The sequence below is a fragment of the Pristis pectinata genome, chromosome 14 (assembly GCF_009764475.1).
Source record: "Pristis pectinata isolate sPriPec2 chromosome 14, sPriPec2.1.pri, whole genome shotgun sequence".
NCBI lineage: Eukaryota > Metazoa > Chordata > Chondrichthyes > Rhinopristiformes > Pristidae > Pristis > Pristis pectinata.
The window spans coordinates 43,441,470-43,460,755 of NC_067418.1; the positions used below are offsets into that span (position 1 = coordinate 43,441,470).

Here is a 19,286-nt window from a genome sequence, read left to right on the forward strand (position 1 = left end):
GAGGGATTCTTGATGAATCTGAATAAAGCCAATTCTCTTCTTCAGTATATGCAATTTTCATCACTGATAAATATCAAAGCATCAAAATCCTATCGCAATAGCAGCAGAAGTTCACTTTAGAGATAACTAGCATTGTATGGTTCCTAAGTGTTCTACACTTTGAATGTTTGGATGAAAAATTTTATGGAAATTAAGTGCTGTTGGCTTTGTATGTGAAAGTGATAGTTGGATTGCTGATTATACCAAAATTATTTTGATACTGTCGTATATATTTCAAATTTACAAGATTCTATAAAAGCAGTATAAATTCTGTGCATGGATTTAAAAACTGCATAGATTTTGTGTATATTTTTAATCTTTTAAAACAAAACTTTATCCTTTTTCTGGCATCCATTATTTATAAGATTTTTTTTGTCTTGATCTTTCAGCCTCAGTCAATGTCCTAGTCCAAAACTGCAAGATCTACAATGATGCAAGCTGCGACATTTCAGCAGACGGGCAGCTTCTGGCTGCATTCATTCCCAGCAGTCAGCGTGGATTTCCAGATGAAGGCATCTTAGCAGTGTATTCCCTTGCTCCTCATAACCTTGGAGAGATGCTGTACACAAAACGATTTGGTAAGTGTGTAGCAAAGCATTTTTTTTCCCCAAGCCCTTTTCACAATTATTTAATCTAGTTAAAGAGAAGTTTTCACATTTGATAATTTGTCTAATTGATTTGCACTTCATGGAAGTAACTTGCCTTATTTATAATGACTGTAATCCTTGTTATTTGGTATCCAAAAACCTTTTGGACTTGTCTTGGCTTTATTCAACAGCAGAATATCCCCTGTCCCCTAGGGTCGAGAATTTCTCAACTTTTAAGTGAAAACATTTTGACAAGCATTGTTCCCACTTTTCCAGCATGGACTCCCTGCACAAATATGTCCCTTTACTCAGTGACATTCTAAATCACTACAGGATGGATGATGGGGTAAAAGTTGAGGATTTTAAACTGATTCAAGAATTTCATAAATCATCAAAAATGTTTTCCTCTGCTGAAGGAATCCAGAATGAAAGGACTTAGAGTTTTCCATTGAGTGATCATTTCAAAAGCACCATTTCATGCAATGAAAAATCAGAATCTATTTCCTTAAGTGGCTATTATGAGTGCCAATTGGCAGATTGATATCACTGCGCTGGACCCTGTCGCCACCTTGGTAGGCGTGCTTAGCCAGTCCTAATCCAACACCTATCAATTTGGAACTCCCATTGGAATCCTGGGGCAAACCAAGTGTGACATTGGAGCAATTCCCTTGCACTTAAGCTGGGGAATCTTCCTGAAAATACCCATGCTAGATTACACAGCATGGGAGCAGTGTCTCTAGTCATTTGAACCATAAAGGATGTGACAGAGCAAGGTAAGTTTTAGATAACCTGCATTGTTGAATTAATTGGATTTAGTTAAATGATTTTGTTTTGTAACTTTTTAAATTTTGTAATGTCTGCTTTTTTTGTTGTTAAACTGAATATCTCTGAATGTCAGAGACATTCCGGTCCTAAGATTTTGACAGCCAGCTAAAACGATGCTGTCAGAGCTTTTTCAGCTGTTTTGTGACAAGGACTTAATTTCCTTCCATTCCTATCACAACTGTCCATCTGATGGCATTTGCAGTGCAAGGCTCAGCCACAATGTAGATCATTGCCTTTAAGAATCAGACTGGCATTTTGCAAGAAGTTGACATGGGGATTGCTAAAAGTAAGCTCGAACTTTCCCTGTACACCAGCAATGAGTGCCAATGGTGGGAAATTCTTGCTCATTATTTCTTTTTACGTTTTCACTGAGTCTCCTGACGGACTGAGGAAAAAAGATGTAACAAGAAGAAAAACAAAGGCATAACTTAACTCATTTAGAATCAAAACAAGTAAAATCTTGGGTATTTAATTGGTGGGTGTGGGATGAATTGATGAAGAGAATCAGCAGGACTTCTGCTTAATCATTGTTGAATCCACTGATTTCAGTTTTGTTGATATATGGGGACTTGAGAGTCTGTGAAGCAGAGGGGAGGAAAAAAAAACACAGCCAAGGTTCTTCTGCTGATTGTCACCAAGAATTGCCCTTTATCCAAAGAGTATTTGTTGTCAAGAGTCACAGAGGAAGAAAGGTCACTTGAGTGAGATTCTTGAAAGTTGCTCACATCAGTGGAACCATGAGATATAATCACTTGGTACCTACTGGGAAAAGGGAATAAATTCATCAACTGCAGAAATACTAATCTATTAAGACTTCTTTGCACAATTCATCTCTATTTTTTGTTGAGGGGAGCAGTACAAAATGGAAACAAATAGAAAATAAATTCAGTTTATTCACTAAACATCTTGTGCAGTGTATTAAACAGGAGATCCACATGTGAATCTTTTGTGAAGTCACTAGGAGGTGCTATTGAGAGAACATGCAATCTCCACACAGACGGCACCAGAGGTCAGGATTGAACCCAGGATAGAGTGCTACCACTCATCAACACAATTTGGGTCATTGCCTTATTTCTAATGCAGCTTAGTCCTGAGGCAACTTGGCAGTGAATTTAGCTGTCCATCATTCAAGCATGTCTGTGATTCTTGACAGGTTCCCTGCAATACTGGGAGTGATACAATGTAGAATAACACTGATGAGGCAAGTAGATTTTCTCAACTTGCAAAATGCATTCAGGTTTCAACTATTTTTAATCTTCCTTAACATTGGTGTATGTTATGTTATCTATATTCTTTCATAGTTTAAGTTAGCATATTTATTTATCTGAAATGACTCAATAGTTCAGTGAGCCTCTTAGCTGTATTGTACCATTAATGGTCTGTTTTCCCTCATTCCCATCTCAGAAGGATGTATTTCATGGCCTAAACTTAAGTTATTGGTATTGGTTTATTATTGTCACTTGTACTGAGGAACAGTGAAACACTTGTCTTGCATACCGCTGGTACAGATCGATTCATTACACAATGCAGATACATCAAGGTAGTACAGAAGTGACATAGAATTTAAATTTAAAAGTGTAGAACGATTATAGTAAAAGTAATGAGTAGATCTGCAGAGAGCAGCTTGCCACACTCCGGCGCCATCTTGTTTCCCAATTTTAACCCAATTAAAAATTGGGTTAAAAAAATAAATTGCAGAGGCTTATAGAAAGCAAAATGATTGTGATTTGTTTTATAGGGGTTCGTGCTAGGAAGCAATTACAGTTCATGACTTCGCAATTATTTAAATCTGTGGCTAATTTCGATACTAATTTAGAAGTTCCAGTTTGTGTTTTTCCACACATTCTGTGACCATGCTGATGATGTTAAGACTGTACTTTGAAAGATATTTTGTCCTTGTTTGCAGTATGCACAATGGATGTCATTATAGGACTAATGTAATGGCTTATTTTGTTGTTCTATCACCTAATTCTTTGGGCATGCTTCTCTTCTCTCATGCTTTGTGATTACAAGGAAATTAGAATGACTTCTGTGAGACAGCAGCCAGAGAATAGAGTAATATGAGGTAGTCAAAGGCATCTTCTCCGACATAGCAAATACTAAGTAGCATAATCCGAATATTTACTTGGCATTTGATCCTCAGAGGATGTTCAGACTTCCTGTTTTAATTGATGTTCCTTATGTTGTAATTGTAATAACTTGAAAACTAAATATTTTAAATAATTTTTTTTAAATCATTATTTTTCTTTTAGATTGAACCACAGAGGCTGCGTTATAAGAATACATGTCAGCCAGAGCTAACTGTCAATGTTTTAATTCCATCCCACAGGCCCAAATGCTATTTCTGTCAGTTTGTCCCCAATGGGCAAGTATGTGATGGTTGGCCTGGCCTCCCGGCGCATCCTGCTGCACCCCTCCACTGAGCATATGGTGGCCCAAGTCTTCCGATTGCAGCAACCCCATGGTGGAGAAACCTCAATGAGGGTGAGTGTTATTCTGTTAGCTGCCTAACATATTACCAACAGGAAAAACAGCAAGAACCTTCTTGTCTCTTGACAACAGCATGTTTTACAGTAATGATTGACTGGCTGTAGTTGTAGCAATTGCACTTATTTCCAAATCATTGCTGCATGCATACTGTTGAGAGGTGGATTGGAGCCACGGCCACCTTAACCTTGTAAATTTTGCGGAGTACACTGATGTAGTGTCCTTTTTAAAATGCTCTCTAAAGATCCTATTTGTTATCAGTTCCAAAGACTACCCATATGAAAGGTCCAATCATTTGAGCACCTGCGGAAGAGCAGGGAAAGCTACAGTAAATCTGCAGTGGAACCAACACCTATCCTGTTTACGATTGCCAAAGTCTCCAGGTGAATCAGCAACTTTGTCCCACTGGTAAATTTAACATCAACATACAGGAGGATATAATATCAAACTAGATAGTTTTCAGTGAAAGGATGAAGCAGTTTAGATTAAGTCTGCCATAGAGTCTTGGGAAAACTAAGATTAGTGTTCCTTCTCAATACGTAGACAAATATCCCTGCAGAGATTCAAGGTATGGAATTTGCTGAGAAAGTGGAGTTGAGGTCAAATATCATCATTGATCTTTGTTGATTTGCTTGATGGGTGGCATGGTCCACTCCAATTTCCTGTACACATAGTCTAACAACTGAAAGATACAGTGCATTAAAGATTCATTCACATGAAATCAAAATCCTAAAATGCACTTCAGTACATTTATTGAACTTTGTTGAAAACTCAAAGCTTTTGTCGAATCATAATGATAGTGAGGCCCATCTTTTGGTGCTATTGGAGTATAAGTATTAAAAATATCACAAACTAAGCACTCTTTCAAGAAAGGTATAAGATATTGTGGTCTTGTGATATATCTGAGGCGAATACAAGTCGAGGGGAGAAGGAGTGAGAGCATAGAGGGATTGAAAGCAGAACTTTAGTTTTGAGGCATTGCTTAATTAAGGAGCTGTAGAGGTTAAGAAGCACAGAATGATGTGTGAATAGGATTTACAGTGAGCTGGGGCACATCAGAGTCCCATCCTTCCTGTAGTGTGGCAACTAGAACTGTATATCTGATTAAAAATCTTAGACATCCGAGAAGGATACAATTGAATTATTTGAATGCTGGCTTTAGAAGAAGAAATATGTGGTAATGTGATTAAATATTTTAATTGATTAAGTGACCGGATGCACTCAGCTTTGGATATTGTTATGGATCAAGATGATTCAACTGGAAGTTGTGCCCATAAAATCTTATCAGCAAAAGTTTAGACTGGATACAAGGAAGAATTCCGTTTTTTCAGGAAGCCATTGTTCCCTAGGACAGAGATTTATATGGAATCTCCAGAGTCCTTTGAAAGAGGACATGATAAGCTCCTGGAAGATATTTCCAATTGTCAGAAATATGTCGCTAGTTAGTTGTCATTGAAATGAATCTGGGAAATGTTGGCTGAAAGCATGTCTGAGTGTTTTTAAGGGAAACTTCCCAGAGTTGTCCCTCAATTGGTTGCAAGCCTTAGCAGTTTGCCGTCAAAGAAAGTTGCTGGGGGTGGTTGCTAGACTGCGGGGAGACTGAATGAACCCTTGTCAAATGTTTGTGGTTGATTACATTAGACGATTGATTGCATTGCATAGTTAAAAACAGGTATATTCAAATATTCAGAACTAAAATCTTCAACCACCCTGAAGCTCCAAAGTGTAATGGCATTTATTAGCTTAATCCATAGAATGTGCTTAATTTGCTACCAAAATTTGAGCAGAACCTGCATTTGATATTTGGGGCTTTTAGCCAAAAAGTAATTTTTGCTGGCAAGTTTAATTAAGCTTGTCTGTTAAAGCTATGATTAGAACTTATTCCAAATGGTTTTCTTCATAAATTTACAAAAGCTTATCAAATTTGAGCAATCCAAAAAGTAATTAATTATTCGGAAATAACTCTTTCAAATACTGCGATGATTGGTTTATACTTCCCTGGAAATTTCAATTTAAGTTCCTCAAAAGTCTACAAATGCATCTGGAAGATGAAAGCTTCTGACTGTGACATGAACAGAAATAAGTGAAAATGGAATGCTATAAATGTAACTAGATTATAAATTCAAGTAGAACCTACTTCATCATCGTCAACCTTGAGGCAAGAAATTTTGACAGTATTTTGGAACTGTCTAATGATTGCTAAATTGGATAAATATTATGTTGGAATTCATTTTGCCAGAACTGAAATCTTACATAGTGTGCATCTGTATCCCTTTGATTTTGTGTGCAAGCTCTTGCCTTTCACTTATGTTTATGTTGAAAGTAGTGGGGATCTCTCATCTCTATAAATTGCCTTCATAATACAGGAAAAGCACTCAGCATCATTTTGAAAACTTTCTCTTGGTTGGCTGGAGCTCCAAAGACTCTTGTGTATTGATGTCAGGGCTGTGCAAGATGAAGTTCAAATGAGAAACCAGCATTCACAGTCTGTCATTGACCCCTTCATTACATGTATATAGTTATTACTGTGCAGCCTCAGAATGATAACTTGTATTTGCTTAACTTTATATTAAAAAATTGTTTTGATGATTTAGTTGTGTAATCTACCTAACATTTTTACCACTGGAAACTGAAATCTGAGATTGCAAATATAATTTGTATGAAGCAAGATGTGTAAGGGAACCAGTGGGTAAAAAGAGTATCAAGAAAGGTAAACAGATAGGGGAGAAAAAAGTGCGAGAGCCGAAAATAGTGATATCTGCTGTGAGAGGAATGTAAACCTAATTTTGGAAAAGGGACGGATTGAAGGTTAAGGATATTGGTGTAGTGACAGTGGAATGAGAAGTAGCACTTGAGGCTGATGAAATCATAGGATCACAGAAATGTACAGTATGAAAACAAGCCCTTTCTGTCCACCTTGTCCATGCTGACTGCAGTGCCTATCTATGCTAATCCCATTTGCCTGCATTAGGCCTGTATCCCTCAGCTGATTTCCTAGCCATGTACCTTTTTAAATGTTGAAATAGTATCTGCCTCCACTACCTCCTCCAGCAGCTCGTTCCAAATATTCACCATCGTCTGTGTGGAAAACCTTACCCCTCAAATCTTTAAATTTCTCCCCTCTCACCTTAAGCCCACCACCTCTAGTTCTCAGCTCCCCTGTCATTCTGACTATCATATTTATGCCCCTCATAATTTTGTAAACCTCTATAAGGTTGCTTGTCAACCTCCTACATTTCTGTGAGAATAAACCCAGCCTATCTCTCCTTATAACTATAGCCTTCTGTTGCAAATTTGATGAAGCACATGATTAAAAAAAAACAAGACAATAATTTTGCCCAACAACAATATTGCTTTATTAATCGCAATTATCCTTTCAGTTACCAACAGTTTGAAGACTCTGTACTTGGATTCAGATATTACCTGGCCAAGATTCGATGCAATGGATTCTTCTCCGAGTCCCTGACTCAGGGTTGTCTTTTGCAGTGGGGTTGGTCTCTGGCGTTATTGTTGTTGGTTATCCTGTAGGGTTCTGTTATACATTCCTCTGTATCTGTCCCAGACATCGCCTGGTTCTTTTCTACCAACTGTGTAGCTATAAGTCTACTCCTTTCCATAGATGTACTTGTTTCTTTAACCTCTTCAAATTCCTGCTGGTGCTGTACCATAATCACAGAATTGGTTGTTAAAGTGATTGTCAGGATGTCTGCACATCTGCAATATATCAGACTGTCCGTTACAATATCTTTTCTTATCAGAACATCTTTATCTGTTGCCTGCACTCATAGTCAACTCATAGAGCTGTGTCAGCATTGGTTCTGCTATTTTCTCTCAGTGATATAACTGGATGTCGATCAGATGACTGTGCTTCACTATGTTCGTGGCTGTTTGCCACACCTCCTTTCTGGGCAACATCCTGGTGAATCCCCTCTGCACTCTCTCTATTGCTACTACATCCTTTCTGTAGTGTGGCAGCCAGAATTGCACACGGTCCTGTAAGTGCAGAGGAACCAATGTTTTGAATAACGGTAAAATGACCTCCCGACTTTTATACTCAATGCCTTGACCTACGAAACAAGCATACCAACTACCGTTTTCACTACCTTATTCACCTGTGTCACCATGTCCAGGGAACGATGGACTTGCACCCCAGGTCTCGTGTACATCAATGCTCCTAGGGTCCCTGCCATTTGATCTAAATGCCCTACCAGAATTTGACTTTCCAAAGTGCATTACCTCGCGCTTTCCGGATTATATTCCATAAGCCATTGCTCCGTCCAACTTTCCAGCTTATCTATGTCCTGCTGTATCTTTAAACAGCCTTTTTCGTTATCTTTTACCAATTTTTGTGTTGTCTGCAAACTTACTAATCAAACCCCCCACATTCTCATCCAAGTCACTTATTTATATTTTAAACCACGAAGGATCCAGCACTGATCGCCATGATACATCATTTATTACAGACCTCCAGTCAGAGAAAGATCCATCCACCACTACCCTCTACCTCCAAACACCCAGCCAGCTTTGGATCCAATTTGCCAATATGCCTCGGATCCCTCGTGCCTTCACCTTCTGGACTAACCTACCACGTGGGATCTTGTCAAAAGCCTTAATAAAGTCCATGTAGATAACAACTACCAGCCTGCCTTCAATCTCTCTTGTTACCTCCTCAAAAAAACTCAGTCACTTTGAGACATGATCTCTCCCACACAAAATTGTGCTGACTCCTGTACCTCTCCCTGCCTTTCAACACAAATGTAAATCCTGTCCCTCAGTACCTTGTCTAACAGCTTCCCTCCCACTGATGCAAGGCTCACCAGCCTGTAGTTTCCAGGCCTATCCCTACTACCCTTGTAGAACAAAGGAACGACATTAGCTCCAGTCTTCATGGACCTCACCCATGGCTAGCAACGATGCAAAGAGCCCCAGCAATCTCCTCCCTGTCTTCATCTTAGCATCTTGGGGATTTATCCACCCAAATATGCTCCAATATTTCTCACACTTCCTCCTTCCCAATACAAACAGGGACCTGGTCCTTCCTTAGTTCTTGCTTCTAATATGATTATAAAAGGTTTTAGGATTTTCATTAATCCTACTTGCCAAAGGCACCTTTTAACTCCTAATTTCTCAAGTTTTCTCTTTATCCCCTATAAACCCCAAGTAGCTCATTTGATACCAATTTCCCTTAGCTGACATACACTTCCTTCTTTTCCCCGATCAAACCTTCAACATCCTTCATTAACCAGGGTTCCCTAAACTTACTGTCTTTGCCTCTTACCTTCACAGGGACTTGCTGACTCTGAAATCTTACTAATATTAAGTTTAAATTATTTTAAAGCACAAAGGTGATATTAAAACCTTTTTCGCCTCATAAATACTAAGAGATGTTTAATTGTGAGTATGTTATTTAATCCATATTGTTGAAACTGTAAAAGACAACAGGGGAGCATCCTTAACTGTGTGCTCCAAAAGGTGTTGCAGCTGTCAAGTACATTACGTAACTGTAGCAACAAAATGATCAGCTTCTACAAATTGATGACACATTTTATGCTTTTTTTTAATTAGTTGGAATTGTCTGCAATCCTATAAAATTGAAGGAATCATCTGTAATTGTGGATGCTTTTGTATTTGCTGCTTCATGCCTACATGCAACAGAACAGCTGCTCAGAAGCTCATAAAAGTGGGCATTTTGCACAGGGTGATAGCGGCCATACATTGAGATCAGCTGTCCACCATCCTTGGGACGGTTTTCTGATTCCACACCCCCTGCCCTGCTGATGCTGTTGAATATTTCACACGAGATATCTGTTCTCAGCACCCACTGAGCAGCAGTTTTAGACAGAAGACTAGAGAATAATGATTGCAGTGGATGAATTTTATTGAAATTCTGCTGATTGAACTGTCCTTCCCTTTTACTAATCTGTAGTGCTTCGAAGTGACAGCTACACCAAAAAAAAAGGCTCACCATTATATTGATAATAGCTGACATCTCAAATAATTTTATATAGTGCATGATCCAAGGCAGAGGAGTGAGATTTAAGTTTATGTTGGGGGTATTGGTTGAAAGAGCCAAGTCACATCAGAGCACAAGGCAAACTGCATATATCAACGGCTGATGTGGGTTCCTCAGCAAACCACCTGACCTACCAGAGGGGAGACGTGGCCTCTTTCTAAAACATCCCACTTTATCCATCAATGGAGTGTGTGGGTGGAAGGTGTGATGCTCTTTCACATTCTGGTTAGCTGATATCTTCAATATTGTTTACAGTTGCAGTCACTGCATCAGAGGGAGCACAAATTGACCTTGAAGGGAATGCAGCATGGAGTCACCAGAATTTTGAATTTTCAGTCACAGCTTGTTTCTTGAGTACAGAACATTAAGGGATTATGTAATGGAGGTGTTTAAGATGATTAAAGAATTTTGTAAAATAGAAATCATAACTATTTCCTCCTGTGGCGTCTACAGCAAGGAAATGTGATAAAATTGAACAGCGCTATTCAGAGGGTACAAGTGAAATTTTATCTCTCCTTTCCTACCCACCACCACCACCCAAACTTAGTTAAAACTTCAAATGAAATTAATAGATTTTTGTGAAAGAGGTTATTGAGGGACATAGACCCATAGCAGGCAAATGGATTTGAGATGCAAATTGGCCATGATCGAATTGAGTGCAATTGGCTCAAGTGGTTGAACAGTGGACTCCAGTTCCCATGAGGGTCAAGATGTATTATGTGCTTTAGTCTTGTTGCAGAAACTGAACCCAGTCAACTCAGAGGCAGTGTGGCTAGAACCGAGGCATGCTGTTCATGGTTTTTTTTCCATCAGAGTTGTTCAAGAAAGTGCATGGTTTTGAGATGACTCATCTGACTTGCCCCTCCCGTGGCTATGGTGATGGGCTCATCAATTATTTGAGTAGTTAGCAAACAGTTTTTACTGTGCCCCACTTCTGCGAGATTGATTTTTACTGCCTGTGCCACCCTGCACCACCTCAAAATCTCCACTCTAATTTTAAGCATTAAATAACAATATTCATTTATATAACTGCATCTCCTTCTAACTCTACCATGCCTCCCAGACTGAAGAGCTAGGAATTGTACAGTATCCTTCCCAAACAGCAGTTTGATGCAAAAGCCAAACACTTGATGAGTTGTTCAGTGCTGGCATTCCGAATGGTTGCTACAAAAAATAATGAGCCACAGGTCAAAATGAGCACAAGAAACACAAGCTTTCTCTTTCTCCTAGCAATTGAAGCTGTTTGTATTATTTTGACTGTGTTCTAATTGCAAAATAATTGAACAGTGCTGTATAATGTAGCTCCTCCCCCCTCATTAGCTTCATCTAAGTATGAATTTTGAAGCTTGCCAACGTACTGAATTGTGTCCATTGAAAATTGTGTCCAACAAAAAGAAATAGAATTTTGATTAATTTTGCTCACATTAAATGAAAGGAAGTGTTGGAGATAAGGGAAGGCACAATGATCTTTAAACTCTGAGAATGGGCCAGGCTTTGTGTGAGTATGCTATATTCCTAGCTTGACTTGTATTCTTCATGGCTGTTTTTGTTCACATTATTCAGTAAGTGTATGCTGGGAACCTTGCTACTTTGGTCATTTGTATTATTCTGAGTGAATGTAGTTAATTGATAAAGTTGTCTATAGATTGTGGCATATTAGTAAGCAGCTGAACTGACAAATATATTGGTGACAATGAATTTACTGGGTGATTCATTGTTTGCCCATATATCCAAAGGGCCTGTATTTAATTCCAGCCATCAATAGGTTAACATTTTACTAAATACTATGTTTGTTATTATGTATTTGAGGAAAATAGTATCACTGAGTGAAATTCAAAGTATATGATGTACCCAACAGCATTTGATCAGCAAAATATGCAAATTGCAGGCATGATTCACTTCCCTTAAGAGTTATTCTAAATAGTGGAAACCATGGAGACTAATGAGTGCTATTAAAAACATTAATCTGAGGATTGTTTACCAAGGTAAGGATTTGGAATCCACTAAAAAGCATTAAAATTCATAAGCACCCACTGCTAAATGTAATGGTGCTGTGTACTTTTACACTGCTTAAACTAATGCTTCAACGAATGTAGCATTGGAAATGTGATCCATGTAAATTCTGAAAAGGAAAGAGAGGACGGGAGATCAAAGTAATTTAGGACAGCAGATATTACTTTGTCAACTAGACAAGTTAAAGGTTTGCTTTTCATTCTCATCCATGATCCCTTTTTGATTCTCGGTGCAGGTTCTGAAAGATCGATAAATGAAATGATTAAATATGCAAGTTGATTATCGGAGAAATTCAGTTAATTTACATGTACATTGTATGAACTTTATACACTATGGTAACTATATATAGCATAGTGGAAATTACTATGTTGTATATACATCTATGCCTATTGCATGTGCAAATGTTATTATAGCACCTTCTGTGGTGTATAATTGAATCAATGGAATTGATTATTTAAGACAAAACTGGAGAGTTAGCACAGTGTTCCTCCACCTCCTCTTGGGCCGAGCTTGGATCCTGACCCAAGAGACTGAGGATTCACGTGAGGGGATAACCTGCGATGCTGATCTTTGTGGAGTATCTGAGTATCTTACCATAGATTTCCGGAGTTGGCCTTTCTGCCTGTTGTTTTTGAAGACGTAGCGGGGCTTTGTATACATGATCATTTCCTAATTTTTCTGGCTCATTTACCATGCATTTCCAGAGCACTGAGTTTTTTTTTGTTGCTGTGCAGATTTTTGCTGTTCCTCATCAAATTTGGAGTTGGACCTTTTGCCTCGTTTGGCTGAACAGACCTCATTTCCCAAACCCTTTTCCAGTATTATTGCCATCTCTATGGCCTTGCTTCTGGATGCTACCTCTAAATAAGCCTTTTTCTCAAATGATACTTTCCCTTTGTTTATTTGAGCTCAGGTTGGTGTAAAGTGAAGAATGGGGTGAATTTACTTTGAGACTGGTTTTGGTAGACTGAAGGTGAATATTTAATTCAATGGCACAAATTGTCAAGTGATGGAGCAGGTCTTTGGCCCACAGAGTCTGCACCAACCATCAAGCACCCATATTTGCGTTAATGCTGCCAGAACCCATTTTATTCTCCCAAGATTCCCATCATCTCTCCCCAGATTCTACCACTCATCTACACACCAGGAGCAATTTGCAGTGGCCAACTTACCTACCACTCTGCAAATTTTGGGACGAGAGGGGAAACCGGAGCACCTGGGGGAAGCTTGCACAGTCCCGGAAAGTGCAAGCTCCACACAGCCATCACCGGAGGTCAGGACTGAATGTGGTAACTGGTGCTGTGAGGCAGGAGTTCTACCTGCTGCTCCACTGGGCTGCCCTGTTCAGAACAGATGTACTGTAACAAGTATGAGTCACGGAGGAGCTGATATGTGGCTGAGCGGTTAGCTCTACCCTCCATCATCATCATCATCATCATCATCATCACCACTAGGGCTACTATCATTGCTCCAACTGCTTACTTGGACCAAAGATTACAAAGCCAGGTCAAAGGAGCATAGTAGAGAGGCTGCTTTAACCTTGGAATTGGGGGGAAAAAATAGTGCTTCCTGTATTCTCTATCTGTTGATCTGGTCCATCTTGTTGAAGGACCTACTATCCTAAGAACCAGCCATTGATCCCTCTAACCTTGCAAACAATCCCACAATTTCCAACCCTCTTTTCCTCTCCTGAGTCCTTGGCCACATTGTAACATCCTAAATGTGTGCCTGTTGTCCTGGGACTCAGTTTGAAGCTTTCCTCTGAGGTGCCTGGCCCTACCGCAGTTCTGAAACAGCTTTTATTAAAGTCACTATTGATGTCCTTTGTAGTAAGTCTCTTCCCCCTCATCCGTTTCAACCAGTTGGCAATATTTGACATATCTGTCCACGCATCGTCGTCTTGCACCTGTTCAATAGCATCTAACTGAGTGAGACATCATGTTCTATTTGACCCATCAATTCATAGCCAGAAAGTCATCTGTAGTTGCATCTCTTTCTGTACCCACAGCATTGCCTCTGCTCTCCCCTATAGGCAAATGAGAAATAGGAGGAGGCGAGAACGGATCATCTTGCCCCCTCTCCTCCTTTCTATTCTACAGTTTGCCCTTTGATAGCATCAACAAAAACAGCATGTTTCCATGTGCAGCACGAAGATGTTCACTTCCACCTTGCCTCCACTTCCCTTCATGCCTAAGCTGCCTCGAAGTTGTTTGAGTGCTGTTCCAATGGACAGAATTGGTAGATCAAAAATAGTGAAATGTTGGAAAAGCCAAAGTGATTGTCTTTTGTCTCAGTCACAGATGCCATTCTTGAGCCACTGCCCATGCTTCTCCCTGGCATCTGTTTGAAACTGAACCAGACTGTTTGCAACCTTGATTTCCTCTCTGATCCCAAGATGAGTTTTGCAGGCATTTCAAGCGGCCTCGATTTGCATCTTTGTAACATCGGCCCACTCTGACCACGTCTCAGCTCATCTTTGAAAACCTAGTCAACTCTATCCTTGTCTATTCTGACACACACCTGGTTGCCCTTCATTAATTCTACACTTTGTAAAATCTGAGGTCCTCCAAAACTTTGTGGTCTTCACCCTGACTCCCACCAAGTTCCTGTTCTGTGTTTACTGCGCTGCTGATCAGCTAATTCATGTCTAGATTTTAAAATTCACATCCTGGTTATCAGATCATTGCATGGTCTTGCCCTTGACCTTTCTCTGTAATCTCCTCCATCTCTCAGATCTTTGTACTCTTCCAGCAATGTGCCCTTAAAAGTTACCGACTTCAATCACTCCACCATTCACAGCTGAGCCTTGAGATGCTGAGGCCCTAAGGTCTGTAATTCTCTCTACAACCTTCCCAGAACTCCTACCTCTAGCTTGTGTGGCTTGCAATGGACTTTTGTTCAATGATACTCTTGTGAAATGATTTAGAACATTTTGCAATGTTAAAAATGCTGTATAAATGCAAGATATTGTTATTCTCACAGTAAAAGTCATGCAATAATTTGACCAGAGTATAAGCAATCCCCATTTATTGTTTCCACAAGCAAAACTATTGACAGTTTATCAAGCCATCAGTTGGCTTATTGATGTCTTTTGAAGATGGTAAAAATTACTTGGGCCTTTATGGCATTTTAAACAGAAGAAATGATCTGCAGGCCTTTGAGGAAGAAAGGAATTGTCCACATTGTGAGAGAATAACTAAATGAAAGCCTAGTCCAGGGATGGATTTTAAAGATGGAGAGTAAAATCCAGAGTAATGGGAGATTCAGTGGGTATGTGGTCTTGTGTTTTGTTCCTGATATTAAAATGCTAAAAGGTAACATTATAAAAGTGAAATAAAATTAATTTTGCAGCAAGTAAGTTGCCTCGCCTTCTGAGCAAAGCATATCACCAAAAATATAAGTTAAAAACTGAATTGTACAATCCTAAAATATTAAGTAATGAGTAAATTAATCCCATGCTTGGATTTTGTTGTAGATCTCATCATTAATATAACATCATTAAATTTGAGGCGCAGTGATCAGATTTATGAAAATATTCCCATGTGTTGTAAACCTATCCACAGACTTGTACAGTCTGTCACTTGCACCTGCATGCTTATTTTCAATAGGCACCAACAGAAAAGCATTTTAAATTATAATTGCATTTCATATTTTTACTGAAAGCCCATCTCTACCACACCTAATTAGTTTAGTTAGGACCAACTGACAGATTGTTCAAGATGTGTTTATGTACAGGGTTATGGGTCACTGCTAATTGCAATAGCACAGTTTTGGCCTTTTGTTATGTGGTTTATCTTGTGTGAAGCTCAAATATATTAGTTTTTTTCTTTTTTAAAAAAAGACAAACAATAGGTTATGGTAGAATTCAGCTCTGCCGTCCTTGGGGAGTTGAATGCAGGCTAAGTCATGTTGCATTGCTCTGGGCAGGACATTGTGAAGAAAACTGCTATCTTACATATAAATCTGTACAGATGATTTCACATTATCAGAATAATGATGTACATAATTAGCACTTTTATTTGGATATGCACTAAATTGTCATCATGACTGCTGTGTGTTGCTGCTATGGTATTTTAATCAGGAGCAGTTGATACAATCTAGCATTTAAAAAGGTAAACGTTGTTATACTTCTGTTTTTGCCAACTGATTGGATTCAGTTTTTCAGATTAAAAAGCATTCTGTCCAAGAAAATGGATGCACAGAAATGCCATCGCTTGTATGTCCTTGAGGTGCCAAACTCAAAAACAAAATGCTCTCTGTCTTTTGTACCTCCCACAAGATCATTAAGTGTTTCAGGCATAATTACGGAGAAGTGTTTATTGCCTGTTTACAATGGGGACTGCAGCAATATTCAGTGCTTATAGTGTTGAAACTATGTTCACATCTTGAGGATTTTAACTTTCCACTGCCTACCATTTCTTTCAATACAAGATACTCAGGGAGCATCAACCCCTGAAAGCTGAGGACATGAAACACTTTCTCCTCCCTTTTCCCTTCCATCCTCCAGGACTATGCTCAGTTTAGAGCTTTGCATATGTAATTCTCTATCTTGGGAAGACCAAATGCAGATGGAGAATTGCCTTCCTGATCATCTCCATTAAATGCATGAGGACTAACCCAATCTTTCATGTTGACTGTAAAGTATAGTATTCCCTTGTAGGTACAGGAGCTCCTAATTTGAAAAGGTGAGTCCTTAATAGAGATGTCTTGCAAACCTCCAACAGTTTGTATAAGAGTAATTACAATTAAGGATCTCCATTTTAACCTCAATTTTCTGGTTGGACGTAATGAGCTTAGAGTGGTCGATCTTTACAGTTGTTACCTTTCTTAGCTGTTTTCTTCACAGTAATTGCAAACATGCCATTTACATTCACGTTGAAAATTAAAATGACAAAAGATCAGAAAAATTGGGTTAGTCCTCATGCATTTAATGGAGATGATCAGGAAGGCAATTCTCCATCTGCATTTGGTCTTCCCAAGATAGAGAATTACATATGCAAGGCTCTAAACTGAGCGTAGTCCTGGAGGATGGAAGGGAAAAGGGAGGAGAAAGTGTTTCATGTCCTCAGCTTTCAGGGGTTGATGCTCCCTGAGTATCTTGTATTGAAAGAAATGGTAGGCAGTGGAAAGTTAAAATCCTCAAGATGTGAAGATAGTTTCAACACTATAAGCGCTGAATATTGCTGCAGTCCCCATTGTGAACAGATGAAGACTGCCATGGGACGGGTGTGTCAAAATAACCCTGATAGCTGCTGGCATCGTGAAAGCTCAAATGAACTCCATTAGACATGTGGGCAACTAACTTCTCTCAAAATTAGTGCATGTTCCAGTACTCACGGTTCACCGAATGAAATATATCATTTAAAAACAATCTTTTCCAGGACATTATGTTGTGTAGCTGCACGTTTTTGTGCATGGTATAATTCAGTTTCAGTACAAACTAAACCATAAATTGTGGACTCAACTGAGAGCTGCACAAAATCTTCAGTCTTCCTTCTGCTCCCTCTCTGCGTTTGGTGTGGTAATAGATGGAGGAACTTGGGTATGACTTGTTCTTGGATCTTCATCTAGATATGCAGGCAGAAGTAGGTCTTCGAAGTACATCAGTTATATCTGGTGTAAAGCCTGGGGCCTAGTGCACATGACATTGGAAAAGAATAAAAATTATACCAAGATTTTTAAGACAGAAAGGGGTATGCAGTTGATAAATTATTCAGAGGGTAAAGTGCATAGTCAGAAAGGATTGCATCATGCATCGTAAAATAAGTTAGGAAAGAGATTGTAGAGACACTGTTCTGTAAATACAAAGGTTCTTTTATTAAAATAAATGATTGGGTGGCTAGTGAACGGTTCATGTAACTTTGGTATAAAAATGGAAATGAAACAATTTCAGAGAAGTGTGGACCAATTAGTTTCACATTGGTTACGGGCAAGTTAATTGAGCCCTTAATCAAAGATGTAATAGAAATTGGAAAATATATATTTAAAAACAAAAGTCAACATCCATTCCAAGAAGCAACGAGTAATGGAGTGATAGGCGAAAGGTGTGATGGGGTAATAAATGTAGTGAGTGTTATATTTTTGTTTAATTTGAAAAAAGCCTTCAATAAAATGTGGGTAGATTGACAACTAAGGTCAGAACATGTGGACTTGGGTGACCAGTAACAAGCTAGTTACAAAATAGAATAAAAGTAGGGATTAGATAGGTAAATGCTTGATATTGCACTTGGATTAGTGCAGGACTAATGTCATTTAACATTTACATCAGCAATTTGGACTAAAGAATCATAAATGTATCCTTAAAATATGTGGCTCATTGCCAAATTGGGGAAACTGGTTAATACAATAAAATGTTGAATGCCATCAAAAAACTTCCAACATTGGAATATAAAGGCAAATGAGCTTCAATATAGAAAATCTCAAGATTTTAATAGAAAGAATGGAAACCACAAGCTTCTTCAAAGATGAGGATCTAGATAAAATCAAAGAAATATCTGGAGATGGAGATGCATAGATCACTTAAAGGTGTAATGCAGGTTATTAAGACCAATTTTCTTAATAACAAACGAATCAAGGGTGACCTTTAAGGTTAGGGAAGTGATAGGATAGGCATAGAACTTTTCGTGCAACAAGACAGAATCATAATTACAAGATAATCTTGAATCACGAAAGGGGAATTCAGGAGAAACCCTTATTCAAGGATTGGTAAGAGTGTGGAATTCCTGGCAATAAGGTACAGTTGAATGAAGCAGCTGAATTGTGTTTAAAAGGAATCTAAATCACAAAATGGGGGGGAAAGGAATGAAAGGCTATGTTGTTGAATTTAGATCAATGGTTCTCAAATCATGGACCACACACTTCCCATCAGCACACCACTGTGCCCAGAGTTCTGACGAAGAGTCTTCAGACCTGAAATGCTAACTCTCATTTCTCTTTCCACAGATACTGGCTAATCTGCTGAGTATTTCCTGCATTTTCTGTTTTTAGTCAGATTTCCAGCATCTACAGTCTTTTTGGATTACATTACTCTGGCCCACAGGGTGACGGATACAAAATGTTTTTGAAATGAATGCACTGAATGCAATTTGTGTGTGTACCCCACAGAACACATTGAGAGCTGCAAATGTGTCCCACTCAGGCAAATAGGTTAAGAACCAGAGGGGTGAAATGTGAAAAGTAGGGTCTATTGGGCAAAATGGACAGTTTCTGTGCTACAAACACTTTGTGTGTATCTCTCCTGTTACACAACCTTCCAATGACTTAAACCTCTTGTGCATTTCCTATTTCTCTTGCTGCTTCTTTGCAATTGTGTCTTGACCTTA

The 19,286-nt window shown here is 38.8% G+C and overlaps 1 protein-coding gene across 7 annotated transcripts in view; it reads left to right on the forward strand.

Moving 5' to 3' along the window:
- Nucleotides 1-19,286, forward strand: part of LOC127577845 (activating molecule in BECN1-regulated autophagy protein 1-like) — a 340,012-nt gene that overhangs the window by 244,420 nt on the left and 76,306 nt on the right. For all 7 annotated transcript variants that reach the window (XM_052029452.1, XM_052029455.1, XM_052029456.1 and 4 more), the window contains 2 exons: nucleotides 429-617; nucleotides 3,781-3,935. In XM_052029452.1, the coding sequence (XP_051885412.1) occupies nucleotides 429-617; nucleotides 3,781-3,935 (344 nt within the window). The remainder of the gene's footprint in view (nucleotides 1-428; nucleotides 618-3,780; nucleotides 3,936-19,286) is intronic.